Genomic DNA, 17,860 nt, shown 5'->3' with positions numbered 1-17,860 from the left:
CAGCTTTACATTGTAAAGGTTCAGACTGAACGTAAAGTGAATTTTAGAGGTATTATACAAAAAGTGACAAAAAGTTGACAGAAAGATGCGAGTACAAGCAAATGGAACGAGTTAAACGCGAGCTGATGGCTTTTTACACAAATGTAGGTAAAGACGCGTTCACACAACTTGAAAATATTTGAACCTGAGTGAAAAATTTATCCTGAAGATATATTACTCCACTTCATGAACATACATTGACAAAAGGAAAAAGGAGAAGGATCTAGAGGAAACAACTGGAGTTGAGTTAGTGGGACTCAGTTAAAACTTGGTTACTCAGACTCAGTCGGAGCCTAAGCTGTAAAATCACTCCAGCATTTAAATTTGTGCAAGTAAATCAAGAAAACATTTGCGTTGTGTTCTGTCTTAATGTGCACCTTCAGATTTGGCTCAGCTTCAGCTGTGCTTCAGCTGTGCTTAGGCTCAGCTGGGCTATGAGCTGAATGCCAGTTAGCATGTTAACATGTGCTTGCAAATGTTGTCTGATATTTCATGTAACATGTTAGCTTGTTAGTATACTTACAGCATGCTTAGCTTGTAATTGTCACTACGTTATTGTGTTTTTGTGTACAGCTAGAATGTTTGCATTCATCTGAAAGTGAAGCTCAAGCTTACAGGAATTATTTTTTTAGAAGAGTTGGACAAGACCTGCTTGACCTCTTTGACCTGCTGGTGGTACTAGATGAAAAGTCAAAGGATTCATGGTAAACTGCTAGTGTGGCTAAAAACAAGTAGACCAGTGAACCTAAAGTGGAGACAGGCGAGTGGATGTCACCTAACACGAGGCGCAGCCAGAGGGACACACAGCTCCCATAAACAACAACAGAGAACCAGCAGCTTCTCGACTACACTGAGACACACATTACCTCCAGCATCAAGCAGCGTTTTACATCCCACAGCATAAATGAGCTACACAAACTACAAAATAGATCTTAGTAAGTCTTTGAATTTAAATAACCATCACACAAGATTAAAATATACAGTATAGATACTGGCCACTTTTAAAAGATATATCTTTGTTATTTCCATCACATCTACATACACCGTAAATATACAGGAATATATAAATATAGTCCATTTAATCCTTAACACCATGGCTTTGATATATTGTGATTAAAAAAATAAATAAAGGTATTTTCTTCCATGTAACAGCAACTTAAATGTGCTCCATTTGAACTTGTAGACAATTTTGCACAACTATTTACTATCAGTGTGTACAAAAATGAAGCATGTCCATCCTAACTTTATCCATTCAGGCTGTCTGCTGGGTTAACCTACTCTTATGGGCTGCTTCAATGACATTTTAGGAGGTTAATTATTCCACAAATACTTAGAGATAATGTGTACATGTGTGTTTGAGCATGTATGTACATGTGCTTTTTGTTTGTTTGTGTGAGGACGCCGAGACTTACAGTATTTCCTGCTATTAAGTGAGCTGATGAGTTTAATATTCCATAATAATGTCCTCAATCAAAAATTTTTCTGTTTTGGTCCTTAAGCTCCTAAACCTTTTGGTACATTGTTGATTTTTCCATTGTTCATAATACTGTGAGCAGAGTTTCTGCATTTGGGTTTGTACTACGATTGCTTACTTTTTGTGTGCCTGAATATTGTGCTCAAAATAATAGGTCAACACTTAGGGTCAGGAATTGGCTTGTGCATAATAATTGTATAGAATTTCTTCTGTGCTTTTGTAGCATTGTTGTTATCTTAGGAAGAAAGTCAAAACTGTGTCAAGAAATCAGGCTGTGCATTTGCTTTTTAAGGACCAGTGTGTAGGAGTTAGTGCCATCTAGTGGTGAGGTTGCAGATTGCAACCAACTGAATAACCTCCCCTTCCCCTCATCCTTCAAGTCCGTTCCTCTAGATGCCACTAAATTCTACACACTGCACCGTTAAATTCTCATGAACAAGCTGTACTTTCTGGCTGCATTGTGTAACAAGCTCTTTGTAGTTCACAATTCAGCATACCCTCTTATTCTATAATATAAACATGTAGATTTCAAGTGTTTTGTGATGTACTTCTTACTCTTTGGCGGAGAAACTGAAATGAGTGATTTCCTATATCACGAGTTATAAAGTGTGTGATGGATGATGAGACTGTGGCTTTAGATCTCCTCTAGGTAACACAAACTGTATATTATCCTACATCATACTACAGCACATCACTCTTTACAGAATGAACAAGAACATTGAATACTGGCTACACACGAAATACAGCAGGAGGTTGATTCTGGGTGAGGATGGATCGCAAATGGGTGTCTTTAGAGCAGCCTTAAGCATAGTTTATAATACAGAGAGCCCTGTGAAAACAAATCAACACAATGAGAAGTGTTTTCTAGTACAGAGCCGTGGAACAGAGGTGCATATCAGTGCTCAGTGTTGTACACACTGACATCGCTGCGTAACTTCTAATAGAAAATAATCTTTTCTGTGTTTGACTGTATGGCTTTGACACACAGTACTGCTACAGACAATAGCAACAAAACTTTCAAATAATTTAACTCACATTCATATTGGCTCTGTGCCACTGTACTGAGTCAAAACCTGTTATGGCTCCAGACCATATTCATCCAGCAGGACCACACCGGCTCCACTACATTCATTCTTTCAGATCCCCGGCACTGTGCAGACTGGGATGTGCATCATAGTTTGATGGGGGAGGGGGGGGGGGGGGTCTGCTGAGGATCCTTATACTAAGGCAAAGAAAAGCAGATCACAGAACTTCATTTTAAGCACATAGACCTGATGGTTTTAAATACAGAATACATACAGATATACAGCGTGTCACTGTCAATCTCACCCTGATTCCAGTGTTTCATCAGCTGTAAAGAGTGAACTTTGTCTCTCTTTTTCTACGAGTTAACATACATCTCCAAACCGACTACTTGTCCAGATGCTGGGAAACATAAAACATTTAGGACATCCTCTCAGGTGGTTCCTCTGTGTCATTTTGGGACGTGTGTGCTCAGATAAATTGGGCAGCTACTTATAGTTTTGTGGTTAGTGGGGCAGTGTAGTGGGGGTTCTTGGCGCTGAAGTGACCCCCTGTGGAGACATGGTGGCTGAAAGGTAAACTGTGCTACGGGAATGGGTGTCAGAGGGGTGTTTGGATGGGGTCAGACAGGAGTCAAGAGTCAGACTCTGGTGTGACAGGTGTGGTCGGTGTGGTCGGCGTCGTGGGGCTGATTGCAGCATTCTGGTAGCTTGTACCATAGCAGCTGTTTGGAGACAGGGAGTTGGGGTCCAGGGCTTTGTTCCCTCCAGGAGCCAGGTAGGCTCTGCGTGCCGGCACCGATGACGGTGCCTCCCCGGGCTTGGTGCCGAGGATGAACCTGGCCTCGTCCTGCTCCTCCAGGTTGGAAATGTCCTTCATCATGGTTTTACGGTAGGAGACAGACAGCTTGTTGGAGCCGTCTGACATCAAGTTGAAGTGACGGGCGATGAAGACGATTGGGAGAGGAAGCATGGCTACTACGATGAGAGAAAAGCACATGGCCAGCGCCCAGGGAGGGTAGCTCTGGAAGCGTTCCTGAGCCTGCAGATGCACATAGAGGGTTTAGTGAGTATGTGAAAAAATGTTTCTCCAAATGGTGAGGAGAATAAGAATTAAAATCTTTGCCTTTAAGTACAAGCTGTGAGAGTTGAGCAGTTTGTTTGTTCTGCAATAGTGGAGAACTCTAATGTGTTTTTTAATCTTACATACATGCAGAGAGACACACACTGTAAAAAAACACCCCAAAAAACACAAGTGCTCTTTTTAGGAACAAATATTTGTCTATGAGCCTTTTTGACAAAACCCTTATGACAAAAATGAGGCGTAAAAACAGTGTGGTGGTTGAGGGTATAGAAGATGAAAGATGTCAAAAAAACCAACACAAAACACAAAATTTATTTTCAAATATATATTGTTCAGATTTATTTATATCTGAACAATATATGACACCCTCTATCCTTAGACACTCAATTCAGATATAAAAAACCACCAAAAAAGCCTTTAATGGGAAAATACAAAAATTGTTGAGGTAAGAAAACTAAATCTACGAGAAAATTGAAGATTGCTGTCAACACACACACACACACACACACACACACACACACACACACACACACACACACACACACACACATTGACTGACCAGCTCTTGGACCCAGGCGTTGTATCCTGGTGGGCTGATGGCCATTTCTATGACTGTAGCTGAGATGAGCACGATGAGACAGATAGGGGACACGTACTTCCACAGGTAGAAATAGATCATACTCGGTCGGAAACCCAACATGTCCTCCAGATCCTGCATGAATCTGACAGAACAGTCAGAACAGCAAAGACATTACAGTAATGATCATGTCCCTTTGTGCAATTTTACACTCACCCACACACACACATCTACAGCTGCTTGTACCTTTTAGTGCCATATATCCAAGCGACAGACACATTTTCCAGGATGACCACTACGGTGAGAGGCAGCCCGGCAGAATAATCATCGAACATGGTGACAAAGTAATTCCCTGAGCGCTGAACAAACAACAGTCCACACAAGAAGGCCACAATGCAGCAACACACTGAGGAAGAGGAGAAAAAAGTACATTCAAAGTCAAACATTTAGGTCTAATAGAGGAGAAAATGGAAAATAAGATGGTTTTATTGCCAGTAAGCTGTTTTGTTTCGTGTGAGCATTTTGCATTCAGTACACTCAGAGCAATAAATCAGAGCTTAATGCAGCCCATTCCCAAATGTGCTTTAATCCTTTTTAAGTGCCGAGTAAGGGGTTTCAATCGCTAATACCCTATAGTGGGCCGACGGCCGCATGCAGAGGAGATTTACCTGTGAAAAGCTCCTTCTGGACCTTGTAGGTGTCGAGGACGGGTGTGGTGATGCCAGTCATGGTGCCGATCATGCTGCCCAGACCGAGATTGATGAGCATGAAGAAGAACATGACCGACCAGAACGGAGACGCTGGGAAATGTGTCATGGCTTCCGTAAAGGCGATGAAGGCCAGGCCGGTGCCCTGGACAGCCTGCAGAGACACAGTCAGAGGAGTTAAATAAGGAAACGTATGGACAGGTGTGAAAAGAGTCAAATACAGAGCATGCTTTGGATGTGACTGTAGAAAACTGGCGAAGACTCACCTTGTTGAGCTCATCCTCCAGAACACAAGGATCCAGACCCAGCTGGGAGAAGCTGCCCTCTTTCACTGTCTTGATGACCCCATAAATCTCAGCATAGTCTGACGTGCTGAGGTGGGAGAAATTCACATGTGGAGGGATGAGATCGTGACTCAGGACGTTTGAGTTGAGGTATCCCAGGATCTTCTCAGCATTACTATGGAAATAAAAAGACAAAATCACAATCACAATCAGCTTTGGTAAAGTAGCAAAGTAAGTTGACACATAGTGCAGAGAACAAATTTACATGATGATATGGATACAGACATACAGCTAAAAAAGATATCCAGCTAAACATGTAGTTATTATGTACAGCAAAGAACTGGCCCACGAACTATATGGTCAAATTGTTTGTACTGGAATAACACGATGAATAAGAAGTTAATCTAAATACAGAGGTGGTTTTATGTCCTCATACTGAAAGGATATGTACACTATATATACAGTCTTGGATTTGGATTTGATGATGAAAAGATATTATGTACATGTTATTGCACAGTGTTTATATTACAGGGTAATATGCATGATAACCACTTAAACCACTGGAGCTACAATTTCTTTAACAAACGGTAATAATCATTGACACAAAACAATCTGATTGTATGTATATAGTAAGTATGTAGTATGTATAAAGCCCAGTTATATATGTACAGTATGGTGGTGCAAAAATGCTCATACTTTTAACCAACCAACCAAAATAAGAAAAAAATCTCCCTTGGTGTCTTGCCATGTGGTTGCAGTTTTGGTTTTATTGCTGTTGTTTGAAAATGTCAGAGACTAACACACCTTTGGTGTATCCATTTCCCAGAGTAACAGATTAACTTTGAATTTTTTAGCCACGCTAGCTAAAAGTGTGGCTCTAAGGATGGCAATGTCTGTCTGTCAGTATGTCAGTCCCCCACTGTGGTTCAGACTGAAATATCTCAACATAATTGAAAGGATTACATTGGAATTTGGTACAGACATTCATGGTCGCCAGCGGATGAAGCCTACTGACTTTGGTGATCCCCTGACCTGTGTTTTGTGTTTTGTGCTGATTAGTAAATGTTACCACACTAACACATCATATTAAGACGATGAACATGGTTAACAACCTGCTAAACATCAGCATGTTAGCATACTGATTTTAGCATTTAGTACAGCTGTAAACTCTCAGTCTGGTTTGTATTAAAAATTTAAATGCTTTGAGGAGCACAAACAAAATTCCATTTGCTTCCATTGTGTTGAGGAGGAGGCAGAAATTGCAGAGATGTGAAGTAAATCCATCCCCAGACCTTAGCTGGTAAAACTGCATGGCTAGATACCACTAGAGGTAAGTGAGACGACTTTAAAACAACTTACAACGTGAAGTGAAGAATGATATGATTCAAACTGTCACATTTTTCATCACGTTAATCTACAGCAACTGATGTGAACCGACATGATTAACCATTTCAGTTGGACAAACAAGTGGCTGCTTTTCTTGTCACGCTTTTATATACCCGCTAATTTGGATTTTGTGTTTTCACTTTTGGATTAAGGTTTGACAACATGCGAGTATGCCCCTTGTGGAGAGAAAGCGTTCGCAGGTGTTGAACTTACTCTACGACACACTTTTCATTCATGATGTTGGCCTTGAAGCCAAGCACGGCGAATACCACTAGTGTGGCCAGGATGGAGGTGAGGAAGTTGATGAAAGAGACGAGCACGGCATCAAAGTGACAGTTGTTGTCTATCTTATTGTAACTGGAGAAGGCTATGACTCCTCCGAACCCCAGACCCAGGGCAAAAAAGACCTGAGTGGCGGCCTCTCTCCACACCTGGGGCTCCAACATCTTCTCCAGCTGTGAGACACAAAGGAGAGAGACTCATCAGTTTGTGGTTGACTCAAAATATCAAGAGGGAGAAAGAGCGGAAAAATTAAGTAGTCTTACCTTGGGAGTGAACATGTGAGCGATGCCATCCACCGATCCCTTCAGCATTAAACCCCTGACCAGGAAACAGAACAGCACCACATACGGGAAAAGAGAGCTGAAGTACATCACCTTTGAATGCAGAGAGCAAAAACATAGATTAAGGAAAGGTTGGTCTCCTTCAGATTTTTCTCTCTCATTGTATGATTAATTTCTGTCTCATCCTCTTCGCTACCTTCCCCGAGGAGGCGATTCCTCTAATGACGGCGAGGCAGACGATGATCCAGGCCACCAGCAGAGACAGGGTCATTTTGATGTTCAGGCCACCACTCTCCGCGATGGTGCTGGTGGTGTTCAGAGTCTGACGGTACCAGAAATAGGTTGTAGCGGAGCTTTTGTCACACTCTGGCTCCACAACTGGAGAAATGGAGATGTTAAGTTTAGGTTAGGTGATAATGAGTATGAAGGAAAAGAAAGAGGTGTGAAGATGAACACGCAGCAGGAAGTGAAATATAATGAGATTGAGAATGTTTACTCAGGGTCAATATCTCAATTCTCTGCTGGCTCACACCTCTTAGATGTTAGTGAGCTAAACAAGGTCATGTGTGTATTTATTATGCAAAGCATGAACCTCCAATTCATCACACCTGAAATTTTTCTTCAGTGCACACATACAGTGGTATATTCTTGTGTTACCTTGGGAAAATGATATATACTGTGTATGGCTGAGTTTAGAGGCAGCAGTGTTATGATTCTCAGCGTAATAATGCAGGTTGGTGCAGATTTATCTATGTGGGTTCAAACACACAACCCACACAGACGCATAGACACCTATAGATGCAGGGAAAGATCTGTAAATTAAACTATAATGTAATAAGATATGATAAACTAACACTGAGGAAATCAAGATGACCTCTGCTGAAATGATTGTTTTTCAGCTACTGTCTGGTCACATGTATATAGATACTGTAGATCTATAGATCTAGGATATAGATCTATGACAAACAGACATTCATTGTTTCTGTCCTTCAGCATGAGCATCCTTCAGTCTGAGCGGCTGAATCTCTACTCCCCGTCTATCTGCCAGCCGGCTCAGCCTCGCTGAGTCATACACATGCTGAGCGTTTCTTGGCCGCCACGGGGTTATGCTATTATCACTTCTAATCGAATAAACTCCAGAGGGTTTTAATCTGGATTATGTCCATGTAGTCGTGACAGAACCTTGTAAGGAAGTTAACGTAATTTGTTTGATCTGCTTAGGTGTGTCAATGTGTGGACTGAGGCCGAACACAGAATCTAAACCTTGCAACACGGTGGCCCTTTGAGGTATTATTGTAAGAGCTGTATACATGCTGCTGCAAAGATTGACCAGAACAATACAATGGCACAAATGGATATTGTTCCAAACACCAAATAATCCTGAAAACGTACACACTCTTGATATTAGATGAAAGCATTCATATTGTAATGGAAGGTGATTTAACAGATTGAATTAAAAGGAAACAAAAACACACACTGGTCTGTATTATAAACCTCTTAATGTCCTATAATATATTAAATATATTTCTGATTTGCTTGAAGAAATAAACCCAGTCAGTCATTTAGATTGAGTTTGCATTGAGCTACTAAGCTACACACATATGGAACCAACTTCCTGATGATAAAATACATCCCAACTTTGAAATTTAAATTACTGTAAAAAAAATCCTTTTTGATTGTGTCTTTGCTTGATGAATTCTTTTACTGCACTTTTATTTCTTTTGTTAAATTAGGGCAACTTATTACTGCACAAAAACTGTATTATTGTCAACATTTTTGTCTGTTTGTATCTTTTAAGTTCTACTTCATTTTACTCTAGTTTTTCTCAATAGCTCAAGCACTTTTTTCTGAAACACTGGCTGTCAGTCACCCAAAAGATTTGACTTAATGTGTTATAAATTAGTCAATCAGTGTATCACTGCTACCAAATGACACGTCCCTTAATCATTGTTTAAACCAAACATCTGCTTCATATTTACAAGCTGCCATACCTTCATAAAACATGTGATTATTTGCGCAAACAACTGAGGATGAGCTAATTGTGTCTAATTGAATTTTTATGCAAGATTAATCTTTGTATGATGATGCCAGATAATTAAAATCTGTGAAAGGTTGTGACAGTTGGCTTTAAATTTTTGCAAGGGAGGATTTATACCATGAGCATGTTGATAAGTAACGCAGTTCAAAAGAAAAGCAGAGTGACTCAGTCCATCACTGGGTCGTTTGAAGATATTTGTACTTGGACATTTTAATTCTGTGTGGCAGCAACAGAAAATACACATACTGTTGTGAGAAAATGCAGTGTGGATTTCAGAATCATGATTTCCATTTGACGATTGTGCCAAAGCAACTGGGAAAGAACTGTAACTGTGGTTTTAAATGTTGTTCCAATGCATTTATTTGCTTCATGAAAAGTACTTCATAGTAAATTTATTCTGTATTAGTAGTATTTAATGTCACTCACTGGCAAGTGTCCCATTCTTTCTGATAGGGCAGTCGCTCCACGGCAGAGGATACTGGAAGGACTGGAAGAAGTAGAAGATACTCCAGCCGATAATCACATTATAGTAGAGCCCCACAAAGCCACACACCTGAATAGATAGATAGATAGATAGATAGATAGATAGATAGATAGATAGATAGATAGATAGATAGATAGATAGATAGATAGATAGACATACAGTTACCAAAGAAAATGTATTACAGTAACTGATATTTTACAGTATGCCTTCTGCTATATGATGTAAATAACAGGCATACTTTACATTAACAGGAATCACAACTATAAGGTGCTATGTCTTTTATACCAGTGTAATAAGATATAGAGTACAGAGTGAGAGAAATATGAATATGAAAGCAGCAACATGCTTTGTGCACGTCCCATGTTGCTGTCAGTCTTTCTGAGCAGTCTTGCCAGCCAGGACATTCAGCAGCTAAATAAGGTTGAGGAAAGCATGAATAATTAAAGTGCTCTCTTTTCAACAGTGATCCTCTAAGAGATATTTATAGCTGCTTCTGCACCAGCCGAGCAACTCTAAAGAAAGGCTACGTTTCACTCTCAAACATGTCAGTACCTCCCATAAACCCACGAGAGGCTGAGGCAGGATGTTGTGGTGACTCTAGATGTTCCTGTAATGTCATCCTGCTCTTTGCTATATCAGGTTCATGGTTGTTTAGCCTTTACATTATACTTACGTACATACATAAGGGATCCAAAAACCTACCAAATTCATAGATAGATAGATAGATAGATGGAGGACAGAGGAGAGTTTACAAAGTGTTTGCCTAGGCAGAAAAGAAAGCACCATCATAAATCACATAGACGGAGTAGCTTGTTTTTTTTGTTTTATCCCTTAGCTGGTGCACATTCAGCAGATGTGCTTCTGTTTAACTGCAGGGTTTGACAGCTGTTCCCCCATAACAACCTCGCTGATTTTTATCAGCGGACCCGCACCTTTTTCTCTCCACCATGCTGCTGTCAAACTGTTTTTCTGAGACGCCATTATAGCCTTTAACAGTTACAGTGCAGTCTGAGTTACGCCCCTTGAAGAAAAAATGAAATAAAAGAAATACCATCAGACTAGACATTCCTATCCCGCCCAGATGGGGACAGACGTAGTTCCACACCCCGATGCTACCACGCCGGATCTTCTGACCCACTGCCAGCTCCAGGAAGAAGAGCGGGATACCAATGATGAGGAGGAGGATGAAGTAGGGAACCAGATAGGCACCTGAAAAACAGAGACCAGGGAAAATGCTTTGTTTGGTTGGTAAACCAACAAAGAAAAACAACAGATTCCACTGTTGCTGAATTAAAGAATATGTTTTTCTCCAGATTATGTAAGAGTGGACTTCTCCTTATAACTTTTAGCCTGTTTACCTGGTTGGTTAGTCGAATCACCATTTTGGTCGAGATTGAAATATCTACAACTTTTTGATGGATTGCCATGAAATTTGTATAGATATCAATGGTGTCCAAACGGTCAATCTGACTGACTTTGATGATCCTCTAACTCTTCCTTTACCTCCAATGTCTCAAGAAATATCGGATGGATTGCCATTGGACATTCATGGTCCCCTCAGGATGAATTTTAATAACTTTGATGATCTTTTGACTTTTCATTCAACACCATCATCAGGTTAAAATTTTTATTTGTCCAATACTTTGGTTTGTGATCAAATAGCTGCAAACCTAAAGACATTCCCATCAGCCTCAGCTGGTGTTCGTGGTTTGTGCTAATTATTCAACATTAGCATTGCTGTGCCTAGTGCAACTTCACAGAGCCACTAGTATGGCTTTCAATATGTTGCCATCCAATACAACAACAGCATCATCACAAATGGCCTAAGAAATGACCCAAGACTCGAATCAAGACCTTTTTGACACAGTGGCTTCCCCTGCACTTTGTATGTTTCCATTATTCTGGTGATTAAGTGTGTACACGATTTCTAGTAAATGGGCCAAAACATGCTAACATATTGATGCGGTCCTTAAACAGTGTGATGAGTATAAATAATATTTCTGACTGTATTAATTTGTAACATTTGCGCAGTAGTTCAACAGTTTTGCATCAGTGCATCTTGCAAAAATGTGATACTGTGATTGAGTGATTAACCCAGCCACCCCCACTCCTCTCACAGCTCCTCACCAGGGTCCCCGGCTCCATTGACTAATAGTCTTTGAATTTCATTTCACTTTTGATGGAAGTCTAAATTTGGCCCTGAGCGGTGTAATCCAGGGAGGCATAATCAGGATGCAACTGTGTTTTATGTGCAGGGTGAGTCATCATCCCGGATATATAAAGACTTATAGCAGGCAAATGTGTATTATTAATACATCAGAAGTAGTGATTACATACAGTGGCACACACATCTCGTAGCGGGTGGAGTAATGAGGTGGAGAGGAGGTGAAATGCTGGAGCAAGAAGTAGTGAGGATAGTGAGGTTAAATGTAGTGAGGTGTTTTGGGCCTTTGCCAGGATCCTCACATTGCTGACAAACTGCAAATTCTAAGCACCTTCAAGCAAATCCACTTCATAACGGGTTATTTAAACCGGAGCCATATATAGTCGTGAGCATAAAGATGTGACAGCAGAGCGAGATTGATAGAGGATGTTAAAAGAGGAAAGGCATGTCAAAGGAGAAGAATAGAGGAAAAGTGAGAGGAGCCCACACAGTGATAACTCCTAAACAACACAGACCTTTAATGTGTCTGTAATTGGCTGTCTGGCAGCCATTTACAGAGTGAAAAATGGCTGCTCAGCTTGTCTGGGAGTGAGTCTACTGTCAGCATATCTTGCCTATATGAAATAAATCAGACACGGGCAGTGAGGCAGTGAACACAAAAACATCAGCAGCTAAAGCGTTGTCTGTCGATCCACGATGACAAGGTATTCTTCACACAGGTTTACACTGTTTACACCTCCGGTTACATGCATCCCAGACCAAAATAATTCCTCAGCACTGTACTATACAGTTACATTCCTCTTTTATTGAGCTCTTTTCTGTTTACCAGAGTATCAGTTGAGCTCGGCCGGCTCTGCCAGCAGTAGTAATCAATAGTGCAGCTATATTTAGACATGACTGTTTTTATGTACAATACAGCCGCTCCCCTTGCAGTTCTGTGGTGAATGGAAATGCCATGAAGTTTGTGATGGTCGAGGTCACTGAGATACGAAAAACATGACTGATTAGCTTGAAGTAACAAACAGGAAACTGGGCAGATGTTGACCTCAAAAAAATCATCAAATCAGCCTGCTTGGCAAATAATTCAACAACAAATCACTTGTGTCAAATAAGGCAATAAGGTTAAATATCATCATGTTCATGAGAATATTTTTTCGATATCTATATGTATCACTGTATGGTGAAAATATGCAAATTCACATAATCAACTTGATGTTCAATGCAGTGACCTGTGTTTTACTGTTATGCATTGCAAAAGACACAACTTTTCATGCACATAAAACAAAAACTACAGTAACTCATTTTATTTGTTTTTAATTACATTTTGCATAATTTGATGAATTAATTGGGCAGCTTCTTTCAAATATTCAGAAGGAAAATGTTTTGTTTGTTATAAAAATATACAAAAATATAAGAAATATAACAATCATGGTGAAAATTGATTCAGCCCTTCTCTCTAACTGTGTCATTATCTTTTCATCATTTCTGACAATGACAGTATGCTTCCTCTATGGGCTTTAAGTTAAAATGAAATTACTGGTTTAAAAAACACCTGAAAAAGTGAAGGAACTGTTCAGAAAAAATCTACTAAAAATCAGTAAATGTTACTGTAAATGAAATCAGTCACTTGTCCGACTGTGTGCAGCCTTGCAGCTTAACTAACCTCCTCCGTTCTTTTGGCACAGGTAAGGGAAGCGCCACACGTTCCCCAGGCCCACAGAGAAGCCCACCTGGGCCAGGATGTACTGCAGTTTGCTGTTCCAGGCAGGTCGTCCATCGTTTTCGGGCACCTCTATCTGCGGGCCTTTCTTCCCAGCAGCCCCTCCGACGTTCAGGGAGCTGTTCTTGTAGTCGAGCGGCTCCTCGTTTGCGAGCAGGTCAGCCACCGACTCTGTGACGTGCTCATGGCTTTGCTCGCGCTGCGTCACCTTGCTGTTCTTAGGCATCAGGGAGGCTGAGGGTTCGGAAAGGGGGCGGGGGTGGAGAGAGTAAGAGAGAGCAAGACCGAGACTGGTAGGAACAGAGAGAAGTGATAGAGGAAGAGATTGAGATGAATGGATGTAGCTATGAGGGAGATGCTGAAGAGAGGCAGCTGGATTGCAGGTCTGGGCCTCAGTCCTGCATCAGAGAAACAGAAAGGTCAAATAAGAAAAAATGTATTTCAAGGACATCATCAAAATTAAAATGCAATAACGTTCTATTATTGGACAAAAATCACATAAATAGTCATCATTTCAAGGCCCATTTGATGCACAGTAATCTAAAGCTTCTGTTTCCTGGCTGTGATCCTTAAATAACACCTCACACAGTCACTGACACAATTATTCCTCCATTTAGTGCTTGGCTAAGCTCCTGATAAGACACTGGATTGTAGCACATGGTTATTCCTCTCCAGAGTCATGGAGGATGTCCACATGTAGACAAGAGAACATTTGTCACACCTGGGTGTAAACCTAACCTGGTTCTTTCAGCAAAAACTCAGCAGAGGGGCGGACTTTACCATGAGGCAAGGTAGGCAACTGCCTGGGGCCCCCAACTAAAAGGGCCCCAAACAGCTAAAAATTTATTATGATGTTTAGAAATGAAAAATATTGACTTGTGTTACTATTTTATCTCATTGTGCCCTGAAATAACTTGAAAAAGGCCCCCAAAACACTTAAAATATATGCAACTGTATACTTCTACTTCAGAGGAAAACTTTGTACCACTATATTTACCTGAGAGATAAATGTTACTGGTATAATAAAATATATAACATATGATGCATCAGCATTCATTAAACTATCCAGCGTTATATAAGACTTAAACACAAGTACATTTAAGTACATTGTGCTAATAATACTTCTCTTTCACTCTTTACTTTTAAGTGAAATTTTGAATGCAGGACTTTTACTGTGCAGTATTAATAGTTTTACTTAAGAACAAATTTTGAGTACTTCTTCTGTCATTGCAAATACAAATATTCCCAGATAGAGAAAGGGTGAAAATAAAACAAGACAGAGTTTGCCTGGGGCCCCTAAATCATTAAATCTGTCCGTGGCACAGACTTGAACATACAAACAACACAAAACAACACCACAGCTCTTTGCCTCACACACAATGTTTTAGGTTCCGAAAAAATTCCCAATCCTGCAAATTGTTCTATTTAATTTCCCTGTTCTGCAAGCTTAACTTTAGTGAAGCTTTTTTTTCCTGTAAATCCACTAATCCCCTGAAGCCTTGCAGCAACATCCATCCTCACCCCTCTGTCAGGGAGCGGTTGGTTCAACCCAAACGCAGTGGAGGAAGTGAACATGATGCTTTGGATGAACTGCCCTCATGTGTTCTCCTGATCTACATCACCAGCCTCCGTGTAGGCTCATTACTTATTGAGTGAATCGTTTCTCCGTTATGAAAAGCCTGCTATCCACTGAAATGCAAAACCGCACAACTTGTGGGATTAGAGAAGACTTTGTCACAGGAAAAGAAGAAGAAAATAAGAGGCTATCTCATAATAATTGATTATCTGTGGTTGTAGCAACTGATTTACAAAGTCCTGTTACAGCAGAAGGTCAATTTTGGGAACCAGTAGAGAACCGGAGCTGAATGAAGATGCCGCACCTCGCGTGTGATGTAATAGTGATGCACACGAGCCGCGTCACAACACTCACTGCTTACATCAGCCTAAAACAAACTTACAAACACGCACAAATTCCTCGATTTAACTCACGATACACGCTCAGGATGTGCATTTGCTTTCTTTCACTCTTTCAATTTATCTTTTCATCACCACAACAGATTTCCTCCTTTGTGCATGTCAAGATGAGCCTATGATGCAATAATAATCCATTCGGCCATTCACAAGTCTTCATAATCCTGTGTGCATTAACTGTAAAGCTGCTTTCTGTCTTGTCATTCAATCCTGCACTATAGTATACAAGACACGTAATATCAATCATCCAGCCAACGCTGAGAAATGAAAACACATCAACTCACCCAACCAATAATCCAGCTGGGAGGGGGGGGGGGGGGGGGGGCACAGTTCAGATGACCCCAGCGGATGCTAAGAGTCAGACTGTGTGGAGTCATTTTATACAACATTAAAGGCGTGTTTTCTCATGGCAGGAAAAAGCCTTCTGGTGGGCTTGAAATGCTATCTTTCTCTGAGGTTGGTTACAGATTTGTCGTTGGGAGAAGAGTTTCATTATTGGTGCACAGTTAAAAACTGAAGAATTGTATTTAGCCGTGTGTATACATTAAAACCTGTATATATATATATCTGCCTGATATTTGTATATTTATTCTCTTTCTTTGCCTATTTAGAGATTCTTATTAACTTGTATGTGCAGGACTCATCTTCACTATATTACTTCTGCTTATTCAGAACAAATATATCAACAGCAGAGGGTGCAATAAGAGTAATTTTCTATATTAGGACAATAATAATAATGTAGTTTCATAGTGTCTGCTGTAATATGCAGGAAAGCGGTTTATCTAGAGCTGCAATGATTTATCTATTAGACAATTGACAGTAAATAGTCAGGAACTCTTGATAATCCATTAATTGCTTAGGTCTTTCTGTGAACAACAACAAAAAAAGATGGTTTCAGGTTCTTAAATTTGAGGATTTTCTGCTTTGACTTGTCTTACGTTACAGGGAATCGAACATATTTGGGCTTTAGACTGTTGTTGACATTTGATGATGTCACTGTGGACTCCAGGAAATTGTGATGGACATTTTTCACTGTTAATAGCATGTTGCTACACATGATAGTCTATGAATGTTTGTAGTCAAGACAAACTGTTCGAAATGTGCAATCAACACATCATTGTGCATCACCAGCAACATATCTAAATGACTATAAATTAAAAGTAAATAATACTGAGGTAACTTTAAAATTTGAGTGCAGATTTTACAAAATAACGCATTTTAAGAAATCAGTCTTTACACGGGTAAATTTCCACCAACAACAACAGGGTCATACGTTCATTATCATTCACTTTTAACCACAAATACACTCTTACACATCACTGTTCTCACAAAATTATCTGAGCTAAAGTAACTGTCTCATGCAAACTAAGGCAACAAACAAACACAACCAAAACAGTTTCTATGAGTTATATTTCAATAGATAGAGGTCTCTGAAACAGTTTCAGTAACACACAATGCAATTACAGTAGTTAGAATAAAATCAGCTGACTCTGCAGCTATCAGCTCCAGTGATCACTCTTGTTTAACTGTCCACAGTTGTTCATTAATCGATTACTGATCCTATGATTACCAGTCTGCTTTATAAGTCTGAAACAACACCACAGTTAGCCAAAACATTTACAAACACTTTTTTTCCAATGGAAATATCTAGTTGCTGCAGGTTGTGAAAAGCTCCTGAGCTCCCTCAGTAATCAACACCACAGCACAGATCATTCACTGTGAACACCTGGTGACACATCTGGCGCTGCTTCTGATAGCACAATATTTTGTCTCTGATTTTCCTGCTCAATCATGAGTAACGCGACGACTTTTAAACACACGCACAATCAAGGTCAAAAGCGATTATTTTCCTGACCTCTGCGCAAACTCGAACACTTGCTTCATAATTAAATTTCAAGGCATAAAATAAAGCAATTACAACTCTTTCCCAGCTGCCTGTGAACTTCACTCTAAACCTCTGTACATCCAGGTGATAACACCTATCCTCTCAGAAAGAGATGCTCAAGGATGTTAGAATTAAAAAACCAAACATTTTTTTCTCACCGTGAGTCTTTTGCAGCGATCAACACAATCCAGGGTTTAATAGGAACGCAGTGTTGAGAGAATATCTGGAGAGATGCATGAATACATCCGCTGGGCAGCACTTGTGTGTCGGTGTGGTACTGACTGAGCGCTCGCAGGACACTGGAGGACGGAGGATCACATGCTGCTCTGCCTACCATTAACATGCAGGGTGGAGAGTCCAGGGCGCACCGTGACGCACAAAGTGCCGTTCATTGTCATCAATGACAAATTATCACCTGCCACTCATTTGTTGTTGGAGACTCCCGCCCATCACAACAGCGTC

The 17,860-nt window shown here is 40.3% G+C and overlaps 1 protein-coding gene across 1 annotated transcript; it reads right to left on the bottom strand.

Moving 5' to 3' along the window:
* Nucleotides 1-2,308: 2,308 nt before the first annotated feature.
* LOC121889505 (sodium-dependent neutral amino acid transporter SLC6A17-like) lies at nt 2,309-17,860 on the bottom strand. Its single transcript, XM_042401509.1, has 13 exons — nt 17,557-17,860; nt 13,486-13,940; nt 10,710-10,867; nt 9,601-9,727; nt 7,333-7,514; nt 7,119-7,229; nt 6,787-7,028; nt 5,170-5,362; nt 4,865-5,057; nt 4,443-4,602; nt 4,179-4,341; nt 2,549-3,577; nt 2,309-2,342 (listed from the first exon to the last, which is right to left on the bottom strand). The coding sequence occupies exons 1-12, from the start codon at nt 17,739-17,741 to the stop codon at nt 3,170-3,172; spliced, it is 2,577 nt and encodes an 858-aa protein (XP_042257443.1). The 5' UTR covers nt 17,742-17,860; the 3' UTR covers nt 2,309-2,342; nt 2,549-3,169.

This window comes from Thunnus maccoyii, chromosome 3 (genome assembly GCF_910596095.1).
Source record: "Thunnus maccoyii chromosome 3, fThuMac1.1, whole genome shotgun sequence".
In the NCBI taxonomy this organism is placed as follows: domain Eukaryota; kingdom Metazoa; phylum Chordata; class Actinopteri; order Scombriformes; family Scombridae; genus Thunnus; species Thunnus maccoyii.
This window is presented reverse-complemented; position numbering and strand designations above follow the sequence as displayed.